General features: G+C 49.1%; 1 protein-coding gene across 3 annotated transcripts in view; it reads left to right on the forward strand.

Annotated features, from left to right (window-relative positions):
- Positions 1-2,454: 2,454 nt before the first annotated feature.
- The window catches only part of PCDH1 (protocadherin 1), an 88,690-nt gene continuing 67,582 nt past the window's right edge, over positions 2,455-23,562 (forward strand). Inside the window, exon 1 of one of the 3 annotated variants that reach the window (XM_081206177.1) lies at positions 2,455-2,732. In XM_081206177.1, the coding sequence (XP_081062303.1) occupies positions 2,684-2,732 (49 nt within the window). In that variant the 5' untranslated portion in view covers positions 2,455-2,683. Of the gene's footprint in view, positions 2,733-3,710; positions 3,769-23,562 lie in introns of those variants that run through there. The other 2 variants (XM_081206179.1, XM_081206178.1) reach the window with 2 other exon arrangements.

The raw sequence follows: 23,562 nt of genomic DNA on the forward strand, positions 1-23,562 counted from the left end.
AAACACCTGAAGGAACAGGAACAGGAAGTGTACTGTACTTCTGGGAAGACCATGTAGCTGAACATGATCTCAACCCATCAACGTCCTTGACGCTCCAGCAAGCTTTTGAAAGCAGACAGAAAATAAAAGGAAAAAGGTAACTTTTTAATACCAGCTGCATGCTTCCTAGTCTTAACAACCCAACTAGAATAACCCTTCCCCAGTCTCTAACGCAGGTGCGGCCTCACACCAGTTACCTGGGTATCTTATGCAAACAAAGCCTTGCAGGCCTACCTACAAAGTAAACAGAGCAAAGTCCGTTGAGACTGGGCTGGGCAAAAGGCACATTACCTTAGCCAGATTTGTAGCTACAATGGGAACATGCAAACGCCATCCTAATTGGGGTCAGAGTTCACTACTGGGTGAAGATCAAACTTAAAAGCTAGAAGTGGCCAGTTCCACTGCAGTGTGTTGCTTTTCCGAACATCAGCATCGAGTGATGTACTAGGGGAAAGCAAACTTCAAGCCTTGGATATGATTTAATTTAAGATGAAATGAAACAAAAGTGGGGGGGGGGAGGGATAAACATAGCTCCAGAGCAGTGGGCAGTAGCAGAAAAGCCTGGAGCAAGCAAGGAGTGGAGGATTAGCCTGGAGAGATGAGTAGGAGCAAAGAGGAGCAGCAGGAATCCTTAGAGACTCTCTTTTTTGGGGGGAGGGGAGAGTCTTTTGATAAGAAATTCACATTCCTCACAAGACCCCTCTCTCCCAGGAAGATGCAGATACTCTCTCTTTCTCTTTTTTACACACACACACACACACAGCCCAAGGACTCAAATTCACATAAAGCCCGTCATTCCATTGAAAGACAAAGCAGCCTCTAGATGGTGCAGTGGGTTATGGAAGGCGAATGGAGCATGTATGGGAAGAAGGAACGCGGGGGCTGCGCTGCGCAACAGGTTCATAGAGCTGAGCAGCATGTAAAAAATCTGGAGCTGCAGGAAAGAAGCAACACGTGTTTTTAACAGGTTGGCTCTGCCCATAATCTACTCCTAACGATGCTACAGAGTACCCCGTGCGGACTTGGGAGCTCGCCAGCAGGGCAGCCCGGCAGCCCCCCACCCCGGTAGGGCTCCGCAAGGCGCCTGCTGAGTTGCCTGACGTGGCCGGCCTGCAGGGGCCCAAGAGCCAGGAATCTCTGGAGCCTGGCAGCTTGGCACCGGGAGCGCCAGGCTGAATGTTAACGAGCGCTCAGTCCTTGGCAAAGGACCAGAATCCAGCTTGGAAATCCGGACCACTGGCAGAGCAGGGCCCGCGCCGCTTAAAGGGGCAGAGGAGCCGGCGCTCGGCAGCCGCTTCCCCGCGTGTGAGTCCCCGCTGTTTTCTCGGCCGCCCTGGATGCCGGGGCAGCTGGCAACCATCTTGGCCTCGCCAGCCCGGAGTTCTCCCTGCAAGCCCATCGCCCGCCCGCCTCAAAGGGCCTGCGGGAGGGTCGCCGCCTGCTCGGAAGCGGCTCTCCAGAGACGGATCCCGAGGGCAGCTCCGCCGCGCGATCCCCGAGGGGCAGGGGAATGGCACTGGCCAGCCCCCTCGGGGTTGCTGCAGTGGCGGCGAGGGGGAAGGGCGGGCGGCTGGGCAGGTGCGCAGTCCCAGCTCGCTCCCTCCTCCCCCGGCAGGTGCAGCCGGCGACGCGCGGGTGACTCACCGGAACCGGCCGCGAGGACAGCGGGGGAGGAGGAGGAGGAGGAGGGCGCGCGGGCGGCAGGGCTGGCGGGGGCAAGGTCAGCGGGAGTCACGCGGGGAGAGCGAACGGCGGGCAGGCGGCGCGGCGCTCCAAGCGGCTCCGGCCAGCAGGGCAGGCAGGCAGGCGGGCGCGCAGGCCTCGTCGGCGCCTCGTGGGGAGCAGGCCTCGCGCGCCCCTAGTGGCCGTGGCCGCCGCCGCGAGTGGGACGCCTCCTGCTGCCGGGCGCCAGCGCGCGACCTCGCGGCTGCAGCGACGGGCTGCAAATCCGCGGGGCGGGCGGGCATCTGGCGGCGAGTTCCCCGGGCAGCGCGGGGCTGCCCATCGCTTCCCCCCAAGCAGGCAAGTCAGTGGCCGAGGAGCCGGGCGGCGCGCGGGTCGCGATGATGCTCCCGGAGGCGCTCGGGGAGGGCTGGTCCCCTTCCTCGGAGGCGAGCGAGCGCGCGGCTGGGCTCGGCTAAGGTACGCGAGGCTGGCTGGGTCGCTGGCGCTGCGGCCACCTCCGCGCGGAGCTTGGCTTGGGCACCGGCTCTGCCAAGGCGCCGGAGCTCCGCCTCCCTCTCCCCGGGCAGCGAGGACGACGGCGAGGAGGAGGAGGCCAGCCGGGAGGGAGCGAGCGCGGAGAGGGAGGCGGCGGCGCGCGCGCGCGCGAGGAGCGGGGGGGGGGCGATGCAATCCCTGGGCTGCGCTTCCCCTGCACTTCCTCCTCACACACACCGAGAGAGCAGCTCCGGCTCGGACACAGCCCGGCTCGGCGCGCGCCCCGGCAGCAGCGGCTGCTTGGCTGGGCTCGTGGCACGGGCGAGCGGGGCAGGCGGGCAGGAGGGAGGGCTTCCTTCGGGTGGAAGGGACTGAACGGAGCGGCGCGGATTTGGAGCAGAGCGCGACGGCGCGGGGGGCTCGGAGAGCCCGGCTGCTGGCGGATTTGCTGCGGAGAGCAGCGGGCAGGCGACGGGAGGCGAAGATGCCCGGCGAGGAGCGGCGAGCGAGGAGGAAGCCCCGGGCGCCGCGAAGTAAGGGAGCGCGGCACGGCGAGCGGGCGGGCGGGCAGCCGGGAAGCGGCCAGGGCGGACCCCGCGGCGGAGGACCGCGCTCGGCTCGCGGCTGTGTCGGAATGCGGGCGCCGGGCTGGAGGGAAGCGAGCAAGGCAGGCGCCCGCTGGAGGCTGCGGGTGGCGGGGGCAGAGGCGGGCGAGCAGCCGCGCAGCTCCCCGAAGACGGACGGGCGAGGGGTGGGTGGAGGGGCGAGGATGGGGATACTTGGTAGGCAGCTTGTGGGGGTCAAGTTTTTGCTCCAGCCGGCAGGCGACTCGCCTGCGGTCCTGCGCCGGGTCCTTCTTCCTCTCGCCGCATCCAGCTGCTTCGCGCGCCCCCCCCCCCCCGCGAGCTGCGGCGCCTCCGTTGCTGCTCTCCCTCCCGGAGCCAATTCGATTCATTCTCTCCTCCCGCGCCCCTCCATTTCGGCACCCTATTTTTTCACGGATCGGGGTCTCAATGAATCTTTTCCAATCTGCGGAGACGGGAGCGCCCCCGAAATCGGAAGCAGTTCCCGGGGGGGGGGCAGTGAGGGCTCCGCGCACATTGCTACCCCCCCTCCCGTGACAGGCGAGAAGCAGCGGGGGAGACGACGACGACAGGGAGGCGTTTGTGGGCGACGCCTGGCTTCCCCCCGATGGCTGCACCCCGATGCGCTGTGTGCGCCCCCTCCCGGATCAGAAAGGGGGGCAAGTAGTCGGGCTCCTGCCAGGACCCAAGCACCCTCGCCTCCTGCCACTTGTTGGGCGTGGGGGGGGGGAGAACTCCGCTTCGCTCGTGTGCCCCCCCCGCCCCGCCCCGACTCCTGCCCCTGCCCCGGAATGCCCTGCCTGTGTGCGGGCTCCGGGGACGTGGCATCCCTGCAAGCGCCTTTTCGGACTGCGCGTGTTTTGCTGGTGCGGCGGGGGGGGCGCGGGCGGGCGAGGCTGGCAGCTGCCCTGGCTGGCGCTCGTGCTTCGCTCCTGCGCGCGGATGGCCGAGGCGGCAAGCGCGCCTCCTCTTCCCCGGGTGAAAAGTGCGTTGCATTCTCGCCCTTGCCAGGTCCCCCCCCCTCCCCGCGCGCTCTGTCCGGGGCATTTCTGTTCCGGGGTTGGGGTCTGGAGGAGCGTCTGCACGGGAAAGGGTGCTGCCGCGCAGCGGGTTCGGGCGTAGATGCGCCTCCTTTGGAGAGAGACCCCGAGGAGTGCTTGGAGAAGGAGCAGAAGGCAGCCCAACGGAAGGCTGGGGAATACGCACGAAAGAGGAGGAAGGCGAATGGGTGCGTGTGCATGCAAGAGCGGACAGGTCTGATGTGAACTTCAGGTGTTGGGCATGTAAAGGAAGTGGGCGGGCAAGGCTGGTGGAGACCCGGGTTTCAGCGCTGGCGTGCGCTTTTGGTGAGAACTCGCGTCCGTAGCATGTCGTCGGTGAATTGGGGTGTGTGTGTGCACAGATTAAGTATGATTGGTAGAAGAGGGGGAGATGTGGAAGGTGCACAGAAAAGAGGCGCCCCTGGGTATCCCGGGGGGTGAGGCAGGCTGGAAAGATGTGGCGGTGGCGGTGCATGTACCTTCCTATGGAGGAGGGGCATGTGATGCGTGTGTATCCTATGAGGATGTTCCTAGGAGTGAGGGATGTGTTAGGTGCGCCCTGCGAGAGGGGCTGTATGGATTTGATTGTGCAAAAAGCCATTTACTGTATTGTTGCCGGATTACTTGTTGCTATTCGCTCTTAACCCGACCTCTTTGAGGGGCTGGAAGGGTGGGGTGAGGCGGAGTCCCCTTTACAGCTAGTTATGTGCAGCCTTGTATGCAGATGCTAACTATGAATCATGCTCTATTTTCCTCTTCCCGTTTGTGGTTACTGTAAGTTTCTAGTCCAGCATCTGGGGACCTCTCATTTTCCCAGCGCTAGTACTGAATGTTTCTTATGTGTTACCCAACCAATGATTATTTCTTATATAAAAAAAACCTGCAGCAACATCCAAGCATTCCTTCCAACACAATATTTGAGACCAGAGAATAAGTTTATGCCTTTTTAGCTGTCATCACTACTTAGGTAGCTGCTGTTTTAAGGGTTTTGTATCGTTGTGCACAGCACAATCTGATTTCGACCCCAAGTCCCAATTCTCATTTGTGCTTCCTGGTGTTCCTGAGTGTGTGTTCTGCTGGCCGGAGAGCTTTTATTCTGGGATGTTTCCTGTGCGCAGTGCTTTCAGTGTATGGCTTTCATCCTATAGCATCTTCTAGTAAGGTAGAGGGGTTTGATATTTTGATAGGGAAGTTATGAGTTAACTGCCATTGCCAGCTTGCTGGTGACCCCAAGGGGTTCTAGGACTCGACTTCTAAAGAAATCTTTATTGCTTTCTGAGTTGCCTTAAGGCAGATCTGTTATCTATGTGTTTCCCAGAATCAAATGCTACAAAAGACCACCACCACTGTATCCCTATAGGCAGAACATGCTTCCAAATAGGAGCCAGGAGGCCTAAGCCCTGCTGAATAGTTTTGTATATGGTAATGTGTTTACACCTAAATGAGTTGGAGAATGGTCTTGCTAAGCCAGTTGTAAGAGGAAGGAAAAATTGGTCTAACAAAGCCAGGTGTAGATAACAGGTGCTTTCTTTGGGGATTTGAAAGCATCTCAGCCAGCATAGGCCTTTGGCCAAAACTCTGGGTTGCAACAAATCAGTGGAACCTACAGGGCAAAAGACTAGGTCATGGATCATGGATCATGGGCCAAAGCCATAATCCTCAGCCCCAGGGATGGGAGTGGTCTTCCAGAATACCTGGCGTTGGCGGCCAACACCCTGTTGGCGGCCTCTGGACTCAGAGCTGGATTAAGACATGCTGAGGCCCTAAGCTATGGCAGCTTTAAGAGGCCCCTGAGCGTTACCCAGGCTGTATTATTCTAACAAGAAGGACAATGAAAATAGAAATAATGAACTATTGTATTTGTATACATGCCGATGCATAGGCTCGGATGCAACTAAAAACTTAACAATCTTGCACGTCTTGCAATAAGCCTGCTTGCTTATGAAAATACCATATGATTTATTAGCATATATTAAAAGAATATTCTTGTTATTTCTGAATAGATATATAAACACAACATGACAAATTATTGTGTAGCCGTTGAGTATATTTCATCATATCAGAATGAGTTTGTTTTCCTATTTCCTTCATTAACCAATTATGCAAAACTCCAAATTTAGGTTAGTTTAGTTTGTTTGTTTTTTACTTAGAGGCCTCTCATAATCTGAGGCCCCAAACTGCAGTTTATTTTGCTTGTGCACAAATCCAGCACCGACTAGACTAGGCAAGCAGCTCGACAAGGTTAAAGCTCTGACCCTGACTCTGGCTTAGAAGCGTTGCAGAAGGAGCCTAACGAAGTGGTGGAGCTGGATTTGTTAGGCAAGAGCTTTGGCTTGTTCTGTTGTTTTTTTCTTCTCCTGGATGAAATGTGGCTTCTCTAAGATCGCACAAAAATAATAAGAAATGCACTATTGTGAGACGATGAATAGTCGATGTGCTGAAGGTTGGTGTTGAGCTGGGGTGTGTTGAGCATCATTCTGCAGGAATGCTGCAAGGGCTTAAGCTCATAATGCACATGCATGCTCATATTGTACAGGGACATGGATAGAGAGGAATGTATGGATGTGCTTGCTTCTACTGGGTATGCACATGTATGAAGTAATCAACCATGAATTTCTCAAGGGCAAATGCGGTGCAGAATCCGTGGGCAAGAGGCTGTGACAACTCACACTGCAGCCTTGACCATTCGTTAGCCAGGTGTGGCTCAACATATGGTGCTTGAGGTGGAAATGCAAAATGGTGACTTTATTTTAGTAATGAAGCATGGTTACAATCCACTGGCAAGTTCCTTTGGGAACTTCTCAATGCCCAGAGTCAGCTATCTTCCTTTGCCTGCATCTGGTCAGATTGCACAGGTAATTACGTTAGGAAATGCAATTATTTCATTTTTATCCCATGAAGTCCTAATGCGATGGACTTTAAGGAAGGCTTGGCTATCCTATTTCCACATTTCTGCTGTTGCTAGGCTCTGAATTGAATTGGCAGTAGTATGAGTTCCTTTTTCTGCTCCCTATTGCAGGCCTACCATGTTGGCTGCATCATTAGATGACTGAAATGCAGTTCAGGAATTGCTCGGCTCTCTGCTTTCTTGGGTTTTGTTAAATGTTTAGAAGCGGAGCTCTTCGTTTCAACAGGGTTCCTTCCATTGCATTGGCCTATACTGGGTACTAAGCACAAAGTATTTTCTGGGTGATACATGTCGCAAAACGTTGCCCTGTACTGTATTGTAGCATGCCTCCTTCCACTTTATCCTCTCGCAAATCCCTCCCACATTTTGGCTTTCCTCGCCCGCACCACTGCCCCCTCCCTTTTTACTGCCCATCAGGATATAAGGATATAATCTCTCTAGTTTACAGACAACCACCCCATCCTATCTGAGGGGCAGAGTCCAGACCTTTCACTACAAGGTGGATTGAAATCAAACATCCGCAGCAATAAAGATCTAATAGTAGGGCCTGCTTCAAAGCTTATCCTGGGTGGGGAGGGGGGCAAGGTTGGCTTCCCTATGGAGGGGGTCCTGTTCCATTGCAGCTACAACCCCCACCCCTCCCAATATGTAGGGCTATCTCTGTGCTGTATTTATTTTGACTGTTGTTTCTAAGGGCATTTGCTTTGCTCTATTCTGGTTTCTGTTCTGCTTTTTTAATTGGTTTTGTGTATTTTATTCTGATTTTTAATTGGTTTTGTGTATTTTATTCTGATTTTTAATTGGCTTTGTGTATTTTCGTGATTCTTTTAAAAAAAAAAATGCTTTGTTGAATTCAATTCTTCCCCAAATGTATGTATACCAACTAGTTGCCATAATAGCATTTTTTAAAAATTGCCTAGTGCCTTCAGTGCCTTATTTCTGGAAAATTCTGAACAGTTCTTCAGAAACATGCATAGGACCAGACTGTAAGCCCTACTTTGTTCAGTGGGACTTCTTTCCAAATAGTTGTCCATAAAACCACAGCCTTAATCTCCACATACATGATCTTGCTTAGTATCTTTACATATGTAAGACCCTAATGAAGTTATAACTAAATGAAATTAGGATTATATCCAAGTAGATAAAAGCCAAGCAGAAAACACTTAGAATACTCCAAATGTTTCCTATTGCTCCTAGATCAGCGGTAGGCAACCTAAGGCCCAGGGGCCAGATGTGGCCCAATTGCCTTCACAATCTGGCCCATGGATGGTCTGGGAATCAGCTTGTTTTTACATGAGTAGAATGTGTCCTTTTATTTAAAATGCATCTCTGGGTTATTTGTGGGGCAAAGGAATTTGTTCATTATTATTTTTTCCAAAATGTAGTCTAGCCCACCACATGGTCTGAGGGACGGTGGACCGGCCTACGGCTGAAGAAGGTTGCTGACCCATTTCCTAGATTGTCCAAAAGCCCCGTGCAGTTGCAACTCAGTACAGACCCAGTTCACACGGTATGCTAAGGCAATCGATGTGGGTTCCTTCCTACAGGGGAGATTGCTGCTGCTTTGCTGCTCCTCAGTGCCTGTTGCTGTGCCACTGTGAGCTAAGCCATGGTTAGGCTTAGTGTGTCATTGGAACCTGGGCTCATAGTTTCCCTTACTCCAGACAAATGATGAGCTATAGCCACGGTTTGTTTTATGGCTTACTTCTCGTGGGGTTTTTTCTAGGAGACATATCATGAACCTAGGTACGGATGATATGCTAAACCAAACCATTGCTTAGCTCTCAGTGATGCAGCAGGATGACCCAAGTAGGAGCAAAGCAGCTGTGGTCTCTCTGGGAATGCACATGCTTTTGCATTTATGCTAAGTCAGGGTTTTGGTTACCATGATGTGTGAACTGGTGGAAAGCAAAAGCTTGCGTATTTTGATCAGGAATCATAAATATTTTTTGAGCTGTGCATTTATAATCCCCATTTGCAGCATACTTTTAGCAATGCTGTGAATCTTATTATACTGTTTTATTAGCTGCTGCTGCTACGAAACATTTTGTGCTACTTTTTGTTGTTTATTGCTGGTTTGTCGTTACATTTTAATGCTGGATTGTTGTAAACCACCCAGGTAACATTGCTACCGGGTAGCACATAAGCACTGCAAACAATTAAACAATTAAATATTCACAGTTTGAGAGCTCAACACATTGCAGAGGCCAGGTAGTTAGGTGGAAGGAATAAAACAAGGACATAAGATTATCAATATGTGTTTCATGTAGTGATGGACCCTCGAGATATTTTTGAACTACAATTTCCATTTCCATGACCATTGGCTATGATTGCCTGGGGCTGATGGGAGTTGGAGTCCAACATTTGAAGGGCCCTAGTTTAGTGGATGATGCAGGTGGGATATAGGATGGCATTTCTGGGATCTTTTTTTTTTTCCTTCAAAAGATATTTATTAAAGTTTTTTTAAAAAATAGAACAATGAAAAAAATAAAAAGAAACAAAATACAACATAAAAACAGTTAAAAAACAAATAATTTTCCACACCATATCTTCCTTACGCTTATTTCCCCAGACCTCCTCATACCTCCCTTCTTTGTATTCCACTTCAATTTGTTAGTTCAGCAAATCCTTACCATTAAGCTTTTACCCATTTATAAACCTTTTTTTTTCCGTATCTCCTAAAGCATTACAGCTGGAAACCCCTTAGTTTCTATCCAACATCCTTCTAACATTCATTAATTTTACAATATTTCTGTAAATAGTCTTTAAATTTCTTCCAGTCTTCTTTCACCAACTCTTCTCCCTGGTCTCGGATTCTGCCAGTCATTTCTGCCAATTCCATGTAGTCGATCACCTTCATCTGCCATTCTTCCAGAGTGGGTAAATATTGTGTCTTCCAATACTTTGCAATGAGTATTCTTGCTGCTGTTGTAGCATACATAAAAAAAGTTCTGTCCTTCTTTGGCACCAATTGGCCGACCATGCCCAGGAGAAAGGCCTCTGGTTTCTTCAGGAAGGTATATTTAAATACCTTTTTCAGTTCATTATATATCATTTCCCAGAAAGCCTTAATCTTTGGGCACGTCCACCAAAGGTGAAAGAATGTACCTTCCATTTCTTTACATTTCCAACATTTGTTATCGGGCAAATGATAGATTTTTGCAAGCTTGACTGGGGTCATGTACCACCTGTATATCATTTTCATAATATTCTCTCTTAAGGCATTACATGCCGTAAACTTCATACCAGTGGTCCATAACTGTTCCCAGTCAGCAAACATAATATTATGTCCAACATCTTGTGCCCATTTAATCATAGCAGATTTCACCGTTTCATCCTGTGTGTCATTTCTGGGATCTTTTCAGGGCACAGTAGGTAGCTGAGGAGAAGGGAATTAAAAGCCAAGAAAGGAGTATTGAGGTCTGCTTTGCTGCAGAACAAGCAATGGCACATATTGCCTTCAGCTTACCTTTAGCTCCTTGTTGTTGTATGAGTGTGTGTATGCCTGATGCTTGGTCAACTTCCTGATACAGAACAGAAAAAAAGTTTGGGCTGAGAAAGTGCTGGGTCACGCAGGGTTAGCAAGGAAAGGAGTCTAGTGAAAGGAAATGGGCAGGAATAGGGAGGCAGCTAACCAGGAGAAAGTAAACGGAGCAGGCAAAAGGGACTGGGAGGAAGGACTAGAGAAGAAGAGTTTGGATTTGATATCCTGCTTTATCACTACCCTAAGGAGTCTCAAAGCAGCTAACATTCTCCTTTTCCCTTCCTCCCCCACAACAAACACTCTGTGTGGTGAGTGAGGCTGAGAGTGTGACTAGCCTAAGGTCACCCAGCAGCTGCATGTGGAAGAGCAGGGAAGCGAACCCGGTTCACCAGATTATGAGTCTACCGCTCTTAACCACTACACCACGCTGGCTCTCATCTGGGGGGCAGGAGGGACCGAGCAAGGGAAGGAGGCCCCTGGGCTGAGAAGCGTTCCCCACCTCTCAAGTCCAGCAGGCAGCCTTATCCACGCAGCATTTTCTGCTCCTTCCTGGTTCTACCCTGGTATCATGCCATCCAAAAGCTCCTGTCAAATCCAGTGAGGCAGGGAAGTGGGGCTGAGCAGCTGGATCCCGCTCAGACCTGGACAGGAACAATCTGTCTTTGCTGGCTGTTGCTAGGCAACAACTCCCACTGAGGTCCTTTCAAATGTAAAAAGAAATCACAAGTAGCTCTCAGTTTGCCTATTATTATTATTATTATTATTATTATTATTATTATTATTATTATCTGTAAGTTTGCATCCACAGATCAAACCAATTACTAGCTGCTTCCCATTTGGGTATCTTGGGTAGTTCCAAGACAGCAATGAGTACAAATTCTAAATAAAGTCTCATGATAAAGACCCAGAGCACTTATGACTGCTAAGAAGGGTTTAATTAGCAGTGATGCCTTATCCAAGGCATTTTGGTGTCTGATGTGGAAAACCTAAATGGCTAGTTATTTATTTTATTAAATGTATACCGTGCCCTTCTACCCAAAGAAGCCCTATTCTCTCCCAAATGAACACAATTCACCAGGAAATTGGTTGACTGATTTAACTTATATGCCACTTTCCCACATTGAGCTGTGCACAAAGCAGCTTACAGTAAACCCTGAAAACATTCAAATAGAGGACATTGGAAATACAAATATATAGACTATGTAAGAAATGCAAATATATAAAATGTCAAAAATCAACAATTTAGCAAACAATAAATTAAATATTACCAAAAAAACCAATCTAGGCTGAAGTATATAAATACAAAGCAAAAACGATAGATAGCCAACAATAAAGTTTCTGCTACTGCTCTTGCTGCACTCTCCTGCACAAATCCTGTTCAAATGATCAGTAACTTGTGCTCCATAAGTCACCACTGTTTCCCATTCCGTTGCCCAAAGGCAACTGCAGCCATTTTTCCAGGGTTTGTGTGTGCAAAGTACATGCATGAGTGTACAAAACTAGATCTGTTGAGTAAGTGGCAGTGAAGCCTGGGCAGCAAATCTACCAAGCTGGGTAGACCTGGTCCCCAAGACACTTGTACCACACCTACTCTTCCATTGTGCCTGACCTGGTGTCCAGGCATCAATTTTCAACCCAGAGCAAAAACAACTATTCCTGAAAAACAACAGCAGCAACAACAATAAGCCAGAGCAATGGTTCATATTTAGGAAGAAAGACTAGAGAGAAAAACATCCTGGTTCATTCGCTGGTGAAGAAGTGATTGCTGCCCCAAAGGGCAAGAGCAAAACCAGAAATTCAGCATTTGAGAGTAGCTGTGACTGGGTAGTAGTGTTTGTACCCAAAATCAAAGAAAAAAATGACAGCAGGATTAATGATTTTCCTTAGTCAGATCTTACTTAATGCCCCACCCCCCAGTTTATTTTTAAAAATAAATGTGATGGGGAAGAAGCACCAGTAAGCACCATTGTTTTTATTCAGGAGCTGGGCTTGTGGTTTAGAGAGTACAAGTTACACCAGCCCTGCAAAATAGTTCAGTGCTGGACCCTTTTTGTTAGGTAATGTATGGCAGCCCTGCAATTTAGTCCTGTAATAATTCTATTATTTGTACCCCACCCATTTGACTGGGTTGCCCCAGCCACTCTGGGAGTCTTCCAGCAAATTATCAAACCAAAGTAAAACATCACACATTAAAAAAAACTTTCCTATACAGGGTTGCATTCAGATATCTTCACAAAGTCAGATAGTTGTTTATCTCCTTTACATCTGATGGGAGCACATTCCAAAGGGTGGGCACCACCACCGAGAAGGCCCTCTGCCTGGTTCCCTGTATCTTCACTTCTTGCAGTGAGGGAACTACCGGGAGGCCCTCAGAGCTGGTCCTCGGTGTCCAGGCTGGATGATGGGTGTGGAGACACTCCTTCAGCTATACTTGGCCGAGACCGTTTAGGGCTTTAAAGGTCAGCACCAACACTTTGAATTGTGCTCGGAAACATACTGGGAGCCAATGCAGGTCTCTCAGGACCAGTGTTATATGGTCCTGGCAGCCACTCCCAGTCACTAGTCTAGCTGCTGCATCCTGGATTGGTTGTAATTTCCAAGTCACCTTCAAAGATAGCCCCACATAGAGCGCATTGTAGTAGTCCAAGCGGGAGATAACCAGAGCAGGTACCCCTCTAGTGAAACAGTGCGCAGGCAGGTAGGGTCTCAGCTGGCGTACCAGATGGAGCTGGTAGACAGCTGCCCTGGACTCAGAATTAACCTGTGCCTCCATGGACAGCTATGAGTCCAAAATGACACCAAGGCTATTCACCTGGTCCTTCAGGGTAGGGTTGCCATATGTCCTCTTTTTCCAGGACATGGCCTCTTTTTCATGGGTAGAGTCGTCATAGCGATCCATAGTTAAAAGTAGAGGTCAGCAAATGTGCCCTCTTTTCTGCTCATCAAAATATGGCAACCCTACTTTAGGGGCACAGTTACCCTCTTGAGGACCAGGGGCTCCCCCACACCTGCCCTCCCCGTGTCCCCCAGAAACAGTACTTCTGTCTTGGCAGGATTTAACCTCAATCTGTTGAATGCCATCTGAGTAAAACCTTTACAGGAGATCTTGGAGTCCTTATTAGACCCCAACAGTGAAGGTGGTTCTGTTAAACTTTGAAACACCTGAAAGAGTCTCCTGGAACTGTTTTCTGTGGATGCAATAGAGGTGGCGAATAAATTTTCTTTGCTATCGCCACTAGGTAGGCTCTCACCCGTTGAGCTCTCACCCGTGTTTGGTCTGATATGAAATGAGTTTTTCGCCACAAGCATTCTGGCCTTCTCAGTGATGACTCAGCCCTGGGGAAAACCTTGAGGCCATCCGGGGTCCATGCAATTGAGAGGGCACTTTGGAGCCAGACAGTTGATAGCCCTGTTTAACTCTGCGTTCCATCAGGCCACCAGGGAATCAGCTGAGAGGCCATCAACCTGGGAAAATTCATTCCCTACCACTTTCTGGAAGCCATTTGGATCCATTGTGGCAGGGGTGGGCCATTCAAATCTGTCGCCCCTCCCTGTGGAAAGGAAAGGGTCACAGAAAAGTCTAGTTGCACCAGGAAGTGATCTGACCATGGCACTTCTTTTGTTCTACTGGAACTTAGTGTTAGATCACCCACTTCCACAGAGGAAAATGTCAAATCTACGGTGTGTCCATGACTATTGAGTAGGGTCAGATTTATGCAAGGACAGACCCATGGAGGCCATGCTTTCCACAATGTCTCAAGCAGCCCCTTGTATGGCCAAGTTGGCATGGAGGTTAAAATCCCCTAGGACAGAGGTTTTCAAACTCCCTTGACCAGCTACATTCTTTCTGTGGCACCCCTGTGGGGCCCAAGGAGCCCAGTTATGTCACCCCTTGCCTGCAGAGCTGATCGCCTCTCACCCTTTTTAAAACACCTCCCCTCATCCTCCTCTCCTCTTCTCCTTGGGAGTCCTCCACGTAGCTGCTGCTGCCATACCTGGTCTCTGAGCTGCTCCCCCGCCCTGCCCCAGAGGCATCATTCGCCTGCCGAGCTTATAGCCAGGGCTGCTGCAATAAACAGGTGTGCAAGGTCGCAGCACCCCTGATGACCATCATTCAAGGCACCCCAGGGTGCCAGAACACACTGGTTGAAAACCATTGCCCCAGGACCACCAGGTTAAAGGTCTCCAGAACAACAGGCAGGGGATCTTTGGGAGGTTGGTACACCATTAGGAATCCTGTACTGCCTCTATTGCCCAAATTCCAGAACTAGTGTTATATAATCCAGATATATACAAATTCCAGAACTAGTGTTATATAATCCAGAAATATACAGGTAAAGGTACCCCTAACCATTAGGTCCAGTCGTGAACGACTTTGGGGTTGCGCGCTTATCTCGCTCTATAAGCAAGGGAGCCAGCATTTGTCCACAGACAGTTTTTCCGGGTCATGTGGCCAGCATGACCAAGCCGCTTCTGGCAAACCAGAGCAGCTTATGGAAATGCCGTTTACTTTCCCGCCGGAGCGGTACCTATTTATCTACTTGCACTTTGACGTGATTTCGAACTGCTAGGTGGGCAGGAAATCTAGATATGTAATTAGATACGTAATTAGATATATAATCTAATTGCCAAATGGCACCTTAAACCCAAGTTAGTCGCCACAGTGGAATGTCTAGGTGGCATTCCCCCACCACAACTGGAATTTGTTGCTGTTGTTAGTTTCATTTCTATAGCATTTTATATTTTAAAGAACAAATCTCAAAGTGGTTTACAGCACATTAAAACCTCAAATAAAACAATCCAGAATAAAACAAATTCAAGCTCCAAGGAAACTATTTCAGATCCTTATCTGAGTGACATTTTGCTCTTCCCATTCACCAACCTGGCATCCAGAGATCTCCACATGGTCACTGTTGGACCTGCCAGTTGTAAAATGCGCCCAGCACTTGGCTAATTTCTAACACTGTTCTAGAACATGCACTCAGAGAACTAGGTCTCCTTAATAGGACACCTGATGAAAACTGAAGGCTTCCTAGAAACCACTGCATTCACCTCTCCCTACCCACATGACCTGGGCTGCTGTGTGTAAGAGAAACATGGTGGACAAGCAGCAGCAAGAACAGGCCCATCTGCTTCATCCAACCAAGTCTCTGTTACATGTGGTCAGTTCCCCCAGCCATGATCAAGTCATGGATGGCACTGGTTTTCTTGGTCATTGACCTGGCGCTGCAGAGCAGCACCTTCAAGTCATGTAGGACACCCTTGTTGACACCTGTATCCTTCTGGGATAGCCTTCAGATAGTGACTAAACCTGCCTCCTTGGTAATGTCATGATCTGGTCCTGCTGCTGACCATGGTCACTGAGATTGGGTGTTCCATTGCTCCCATCCTAGTGGTACCTGCCCCATCCATAATATTGGCTAGCCTTGTGTTGTTATCCACTCAGCTGTTGTGTGGTTTTGGTTTTTAAGGAAATGCTGGGGGAGGGGGTAATTCCCACACACCAAAAAAATTCTCACATATGTTAGGGCAGGCTCTGTTTAATTTGACATGAGGTTTGCTATGACAAGGATTATAACTGCCTGTTTTCTATTTTGCGATAATTGCCTGGGAAGTTGGTGTCGTATCATGTATGGCTAGTGGAGTTATTTAGAGGAGGAGGAGGAATGACGAGTGGGAGGAAGTCTGGGTCAGTGAGACTGGTAAACAGGATGGTAGGCAGATGGTATGTTGTGACTTCAATGCGCTGCACACTGTTTGGAGGAAGTGAGTTTGGGTTGCACTTTGGCATGCTATTGGGTAGGCTGAGCCGAAGTTGGGTAATGACTTTGTTTGAATGTAAGCAAGATAGCGTTTGAAGATCCTTTCTGAGAAAGGAATGTACTTTGTTTTGAGGCCATGGAAGTGGGTGTGGAGGACACAAGTCTAAATAGGATGTCGGTGATTGGGATAAATGGCAGCTGTGCCTTGCTCCCTGAAAAACAAAGGATGTATCATAATCCAGTTTGTTTCTGGAAGTATTTTTTATGTAGCGGTGCAGTTGTTTGTGGGGACAGGTGCATGTTGTACTTGAGAGTGGAGTAAGTATTTGTATTAAAAAGTTGCAAATGTGTAATGCAGGCACATTTTCAATTGATGGAAAGGCTTTTAATTTATTGGTTTAACCAGTTTAAACACCCTTTAAGGACTAAATCCTGATTAACACAATAAGAATTACTTTTGAGCAAAAACAGGATTTTGCAAACATTTAGCAATATTAGAGTTGCACACCTGTCAGCTACAATTTCACTTGATTAATCTACTGATTAACCAATGGAGGGCCAACTATAATAGGTGAGAAATAATTTTCATCTTGGTTGTCTGTATATTATGTGTCATACCCTGTGTTGGTTCTGGAGAATTAATATAATGGAAAGGAAAAGAACAGATATCCTTCTTATTTTTGTCATCTTACAACTTCCTATTTTCTTTTTTTAAAAGCACTTATATTAAAGCTTAAAGATAAAGGTAAAGGTACCCCTGCCCGTACGGGCCAGTCGTGTCCGACTCTGGGGTTGTGTGCTCATCTCGCTCTAGAGGCCGTGTGCTGGCGCCGTCCGAAGACACTTCCGGGTCACGTGGCCAGCGTGACAAAGCTGCATCTGGCGAGCCAACACCAGCGCAGCACACGGAAACGCCGTTTACCTTCCCGCTATAAAGCGGTCCCTATGTATCTACTTGCACTTAAGAGTGCTTTCGAACTGCTATGTGGGCAGGAGCTGGGACCGAACGACGGAAGCTCACCCCGCTACGGGGATTCGAACCGCCGACCATACGATCGGCAAGTCCTAGGCACTGAGGGTTTACCCACAGCGCCACCCGCGTCCCATATTAAAGTTTAGTAATATGCAAATTTTATTTTTAGTATTCTTCATTGCAACTAGGTCTTTGGCAAAGCAGCATATTTTAGAAATGTGCGCATAAATGCACACCTAACCCACAACCCTGGCTACTGCAGAGAATACAGGACAAGACAGAACCCTGGCCTCCCCTGGTATATCAGCCCTTAGCAGTATAATGATAAACACTAAGAGCTGGCCTACCAGGTCAGACCAGTGGCGAGTGTTGGGTGACAAGTGCTCACTTTATATGCAGCTGGTTTTGGAAGTTACTGTACCTGTGGCTTCCATTACTGAGCAACCACTACAAGGGATCAGTCTGTGTCAGAAGTGCTGACTTCCTAAATGTAGAACAGCCAACTGCTTGCTTAGGTAGGTAATAACAATAAGGATAACAATAATTTTATTACTTATACCCCAGTCACTCTGGGCAGCTTCCAGCACATATAAAAATATAATAAAATGCCAGACATTAAAAACTTCCTGATTTATCTTTGAGTGAAACTTGTTGTGCAAGAAGGGTATACAGGTGATTTTCAACGTACGATAGTTTACATTCCTGGGACGGCACATAAAGCCAAAATTGCATATAGTCAAAACACACTGGGTGCAATGGCAGGTGGCCTTCCTTTTTAATTTTTCTTTAATTGCCAAATGTGTAAAGCTCAATACGGGCAAGTTAAATGTGCATAAGTTGCGAGTTATCAGTATCTGAAAAGAAGCTAATATCTCCTGTCTTAACTGGGTAGGTCGTACTTCTGTCAACATTGCGTCAAAAGTATTTTGTCCATGACGAGCTGTTTTAAGGAGCATTGCACTCAGATGAATTAGTCATCCCACGCAACTACCTCTGGAAAGTGGCACAAGGGCTGTGCCACACAGTTTTTCCCACACCCTATCAGGGTGACCACATCTGGGATGTTGCAAGAACTTAATTACTGCTGAACTTTTTCCAAGCTGTGCCTTCCACTGCCTACTGTCTCATTACCCAAGAATCAGAGAACACACACTCTGGGAGCCAGGAATATGACAGCTTCCTTGGAAAAGGGAAAAACCTTGCTAGTCCTCTCCCCCCCCCCTCCCACCGCCCAGCTGTTTGCAAAGTTAAGATGCTGGAAGCCTCATTTTCTGCTGGGGATCATGTAGATTGTTATTCAGCCCACCCGCCCCGCCCAATCGCCTGCAGAGAAAGATGCTTGCAGCAATGATTCACCTTTCCTTTGCAAACAGTTGGGGGAAGGAGGAGGCCTGGTGGGCTTCTCCTGTTCTTGAAGGAGTGATGTCTGCCACCCGCTGTGCACTGGCGCATGTCTAGAGTCTGCAATCCTCACACAGAACGCTATCGTTCAAAACAAACTGGCCTCCTCTTAATATAGTCAATGTACCTGAGAAAATACTATATTTAACAAAAGTGTGGGGGGGGGGTCCCATCTTTATTTTAAAATGCCTCAGTCCACGAGAGGGCCATGTGCACACTTGCTAGTTGCTACACTCCTTCCTCCTCCTCCTCTTCTTTTAAAAGTTTAATACAGAAAATCTATTTGATATTTACTTATAAACTTAGTTTCTCCAGTTACAGTTTTGCATTGTGCAAAGCATTTTAATGACACAGTACTTAAAAAGATCTTTACAAATTGAAATGTGATACCCTTTCCTCCAAATATTTAATTGCCATAAATTTGTTTAAAAATGCACATTAAACGCATATTTCAGACACTAAACTTTCTATAATCTCAATACCACAAAATACATAGATATACTATACTATACGGGGGGGGGAATCTAGTTAGTATATAATATTTTGCTCACCCTTAACATACATGAAATGCACATACTGACTTAGAAATCCTAATTTGGAGCCCCAAAGTACCCTTTTAAAATTTCAAATATTTTGCAAAGTCAAGTAAATGTTCTTCTTCTGAACATTGGGGCTCCATTGGGCCTATACATTCTGGAAATAATGGAAATGTTTAGAATTGGATGCATTTTAGTTTGGCAAATGTAACCTTGATAGCTGGGGGTGGAGTCAACTCTGTCTCCATTCATGTTATTTCTCCTCAGAAGCATGGGTGACTCCAGCTATAATGTTCTAAAAATCAGGGGAGGGTGGTTCCCTTTCAATTTTGCTAAATAGGTTTGATCTATCTAAGGGCAGGCCATCAGACCTTCCTCTAGATCCTTCCATCATAAACACCTCTCTGCTTCCCCGAAGTACCACAGCCTCCCCTAATCTGCAGACCTTCAGATGTGTTGGACTACAACTCCCATGAGCTTCAGCCATCATGACCATGCCAGCTGGGCCTGATGGGAGTCATAGTCAAAAACAACTGTTGGGTACCAGGATGGCAAAGGCTGCACTGCCCAAAAAAAATAGTTCATTACACTTCTATGCCACTCTTCCTTCCAAAGGGGAGCCCAAGATGGCAAACGTTGAAGTGTTAAAGTGACACAATTGAAGATAAGATAAAAACATATTTAAAGTAGTTAAAAACTCCACTGCTGATCATAGAGTCCCAAGATGGAGGAGATGCAGGAGAGCTACTCCCTCAAGGACTTGAGTCCCAAGCCGTGTAGGGCTTTCTGTGCTAGTGCTAACACTCTGAATTGGGCTCAGTAGCCCACTGGCAGCCAGGGCAGAGCTTTTGCAGCTGGCAAGATACGGTCCATTTGGGCTGCTCCAATGACCAACCTAGCATCCTTATTCTTGTGTAGTTGCATGGGTAGGGTATAAATAAAATTAGTAGTAGTAGTACTTTCTGGTGATGATTCCCACCCCACAGGCAGGCATTAAACCACTGTGCAGAGCCTCTGACTTCCAGTCCTTTGAGTTGTTCCAAAAGGGCACCATGATCAAAAACTATTGTGAGGCTGAGAATTTCCAAAATGGTACTCCGGTCAAAGCCTCAAGCAAACTAAGCTTGTGGCTTGTGGGTGACTATTCTGTCAGCATCTCTTCATCTTCCATGTAGGCTTCCAAGAAGCATTGCCATAGTTCAAGGACACATTCCAGGCAGCTGAAAGCTCTCAAGGAGGGCCCAGAAGATGACCATATGGATTGTGGCCTGGGAAGAGTCCCAAGGGCCAGGATAGACAGGATTGGAGGGCTACATTTGGCCCTTGGTCCCCAACCCCTGGTCCATACCAACAGAAGGAAAGTAGAACTGACCAAAGACATTTCTCTGCCTGAGGCGAATGACAAAATGGATTGGACTGGTAGCTGAATGTTAATTCAACACTAATGATAGGACAGAGGCAGCAGGTATGGGGCGGGGAGCAATACACGCTGTGAAAGATCTACAGCTCTCTCCTCCAACAGAAGGGAATGGCTGAGGAGTGACTGTCTTCAGCACCTGCCTCACCTTGCCCAATGGTAGGGTGGGTGGGCCCTGAAGGGGAGGGCTTGTCTTCTTGTTCCCTTTTCGTTCACAAGAACTAGACCACATTCTCAGTCCCCAAGTGGGTATTCACCAGCAAGAAACGACACCTGGGGGCATTGTGGGAGGGGAACACTAAAAAGGTATGGTAAAGGACCCCTGGAGGGTTAGTTCCAGTCAAAGGTGACTCTGGGGTTGCAGCGCTCACCTTGTTTCAGGCCAAGGGAGCCGGCGTTTGTCCGCAGACAGCTTTCCAGGTCATGTGTCCAGCATGACTAAACCGCTTCTGGTGCCAAAATGTTTCCAAAACTGAAATGTAAGGTCAAGCAGGCACCATAAAAGGAAAATGCCGTGGTGTGGAGATGGTGGGGGGTAGGAGAGTTCTGGACTTTGTTTATTGACAGCTAGTACCTGTACATCCAGGGCGAAGATGTTTGGAGAGGGAGGGGGGCTTTGCTTATTGAAACGGCCCTCTTGCTTCCAAACACAGTGCCTGTGAGGAGGGATGGCCAAGTCTCAAAAGCATGACCTTCCCCCCGCTGGCTTAACTCTTTTGTCAATTTATATATAGAGAGAAAGAGAACATTTGAAAGAGCTGGTGGGCAGTTTCTTTGGTGGGTTCGTTCCATTATTCACCTTGTCTTGTTTTCCTTTAAATCTGTGTTTGCTCGCTCCCAGCCTTCCCATTCTCAGTCCCATCCTCCTTATTTTAAAATAATAATTGTTGTCTGAGTCTTATCTTAGTTTTCGATTCTGAACCTGTTTTCATGGGCACAGATGTTTTCTCCTGGGTGGTGCGTGTCTCTTAGCAGTTCTTCCCGCAGCTTGTCTTTCCGTTAGTGCTGCTTTACGGCCCTGCCTTTTCCCACCCAGTCTCCCTTACCCTTCTTGCCCAGTACCCAGCCTTGCAGCTTCTCCAGTCCTTTCCTAATTCATCATTTCCCATCCTTCCTTGTAGTAGTTTTAAAAGCAAAATGGCTGTTCGTTGTCCGTGTGTTTTCTACCTTAACTGTAGCTTTGCCTTGTGTATGTTATGTGTATTGGGTGAATCTTGCATGTGTGCATCCACCATTGTACGAGCAAGCACATCGCAGCATCACACATTGAACATAGCACAGAATGAAATGATAATAAATCAAGGCACCTGTCTGGCAGCACCATGGTGCCGACAGAGGTGCTGGCAGCAGCAGAAGCACCACTAGCCAGACCGGTTCTCTCCCAGTCAGGCTGGTTCATCTGCCTGCTCCTGTTGTGGGGGGGGGCTGCCTGCCTAAGTTACCTGAATAGCCCCTTACTGCCAAAGCAACATCTTACCTGCTCCTGTGTAAATTGCCCCAGTAGCGGTCCATATCCAATGCTGCCTGTCTAGGCTGTACCAGTCACCTAAGACCACAAAGAGTTGGGGGCAACAGTCCCTCAGTGGGGAGGGTGTTCCGTATGTGGGTCCTGTGTTTAAAGCGCAGGCAGGTCAGTATGGAAGAAGGGGGTCTGCTCCTTGCAGATTTTGGTCCTAGGCCATTTGGGCTTTAAGCATCAAAGTCAGCCTTGGAGCCACCACCATCCCTGCGCCCCTTGGGCATCCCTGACCGGGTGCTATAGGGGAGCTGATGCATTGGGCTATTAGCTTTGGTAGCTTAATGCAGCCTCCACGTTCAGGGCTAGTGTACTTCGGAATGTCGCTTTCTTGGATGGGTGGGAAGAACACAGGCAGTTATATCATTTCATGCCTGTCTCAGGGACCTCTGGGGTCAGGAAAAAATGCTTGGCCTGCAGAGGCAGCTGCTGCATGGCTACCTACCTGTCCCCATGTTGGGTATCATTGTGATGTGCCTTCTATTTCTGCTATGGCCAGCTGCCTCACAGACTTCCTACTCCCTTGCTATCTCTTCGTCTGGGCTCAAGGAAGTCCGTGTGCCCCACAACCACCCCCTTCCAATGGATCTTCTTCTTAAAGGACAGGGCCTTGAGTCAAAAGACTTTTGAATAGCCCTTTCTCCTCCCTCACTACCCACTGACCCACCTACCACAAGCCCTGGAGGTAAAAGTAAAGGGTGCCACCCCTAGCAGACAGCCTCACCATCATTTCTTCTCAACTGCTTCCTGGCTCTACAGCCTTACACCTCTGCCCAGCTGCATGCCTCTGCTGCCAGACTAAGTTGGCAACCACAGCTGCCTGCCTCCGGTCTCCAGGACTGGAGAAATCAGCCTGCAGAGCCAGCTGTGCTGCATGCCTGTCCGGCTGCCCCCACCCCCACAAAGATCTCCATCTCCAAGGCTGCTATTTGCCTAACCTCCCCCTCCCTCCTTGCCTACCTGCATTGCTGCCTGAGTCACCTCCTTCTCTGCCGCCTCTTCTCTTCCTGCTGGCCACCCAGACCCACCCGCTTGTCTGCCAGGGGTGAGTACCTGCCACTGTGCCCAAAATCTCAGCACTCTCTGTGCATGCACTATGTGTTGTTGTTGTTTTCAGTTTCCCTGGGCCGTTTGCTGTGGCTGTTCGTGGCTCATCAGATCTGATTCAGAGCCTGCCACTTGGGCTCCTGCCGCCTGCCTGCTTCCAGTGGTCTGCCTCAGTTGTCCGGTGCATTTGGCATTGGAAACTTCAACTGCCTGGCTGACGGCCTCCCACTCCCACCCCACCCCAGGCTAAACTGGCCAACCGCCCTGCACCTTGTGTGTCTGGGGCCACTCTAACATAGAGTCCTCTTACTTAGTCAGAGCCGTCTTTCCCATTGGTCTTAGTGGTGCATCACGCCTCTCAGGGGCACCCTAGTGAGTGGGGGAGCTGCGCGGCTTTGCCAGCAGCCTGCCCTTTCCCTGCATGCCCACCAGCTGCGCCCTGCCACCTATATGACTGGCGGGCCTGCAGCTTCCTTCCCAAGCCTCCGCAGGAGGAGAGCAATCCCCACAGAGGCAGCTTCCCTCCCAAGCCTCTGCATCTGTAAAGATGGCCCTGCTCCGGTCGTTGTCCTCCTCCTGCTTCCTGGCGGAAGGCGGCGTGCAGCCTTCCCGGGCTGCCTTCTCGGGCACCCCGACGCTGGAGAGCATGTCCGCCAGCGCGTTTTCCTGCTGGATCACTGCCACCACACCGGGGA

This window comes from Podarcis bocagei, assembly GCF_964188305.1.
Source record: "Podarcis bocagei genome assembly, chromosome: 8".
NCBI classification, from domain to species: domain Eukaryota; kingdom Metazoa; phylum Chordata; class Lepidosauria; order Squamata; family Lacertidae; genus Podarcis; species Podarcis bocagei.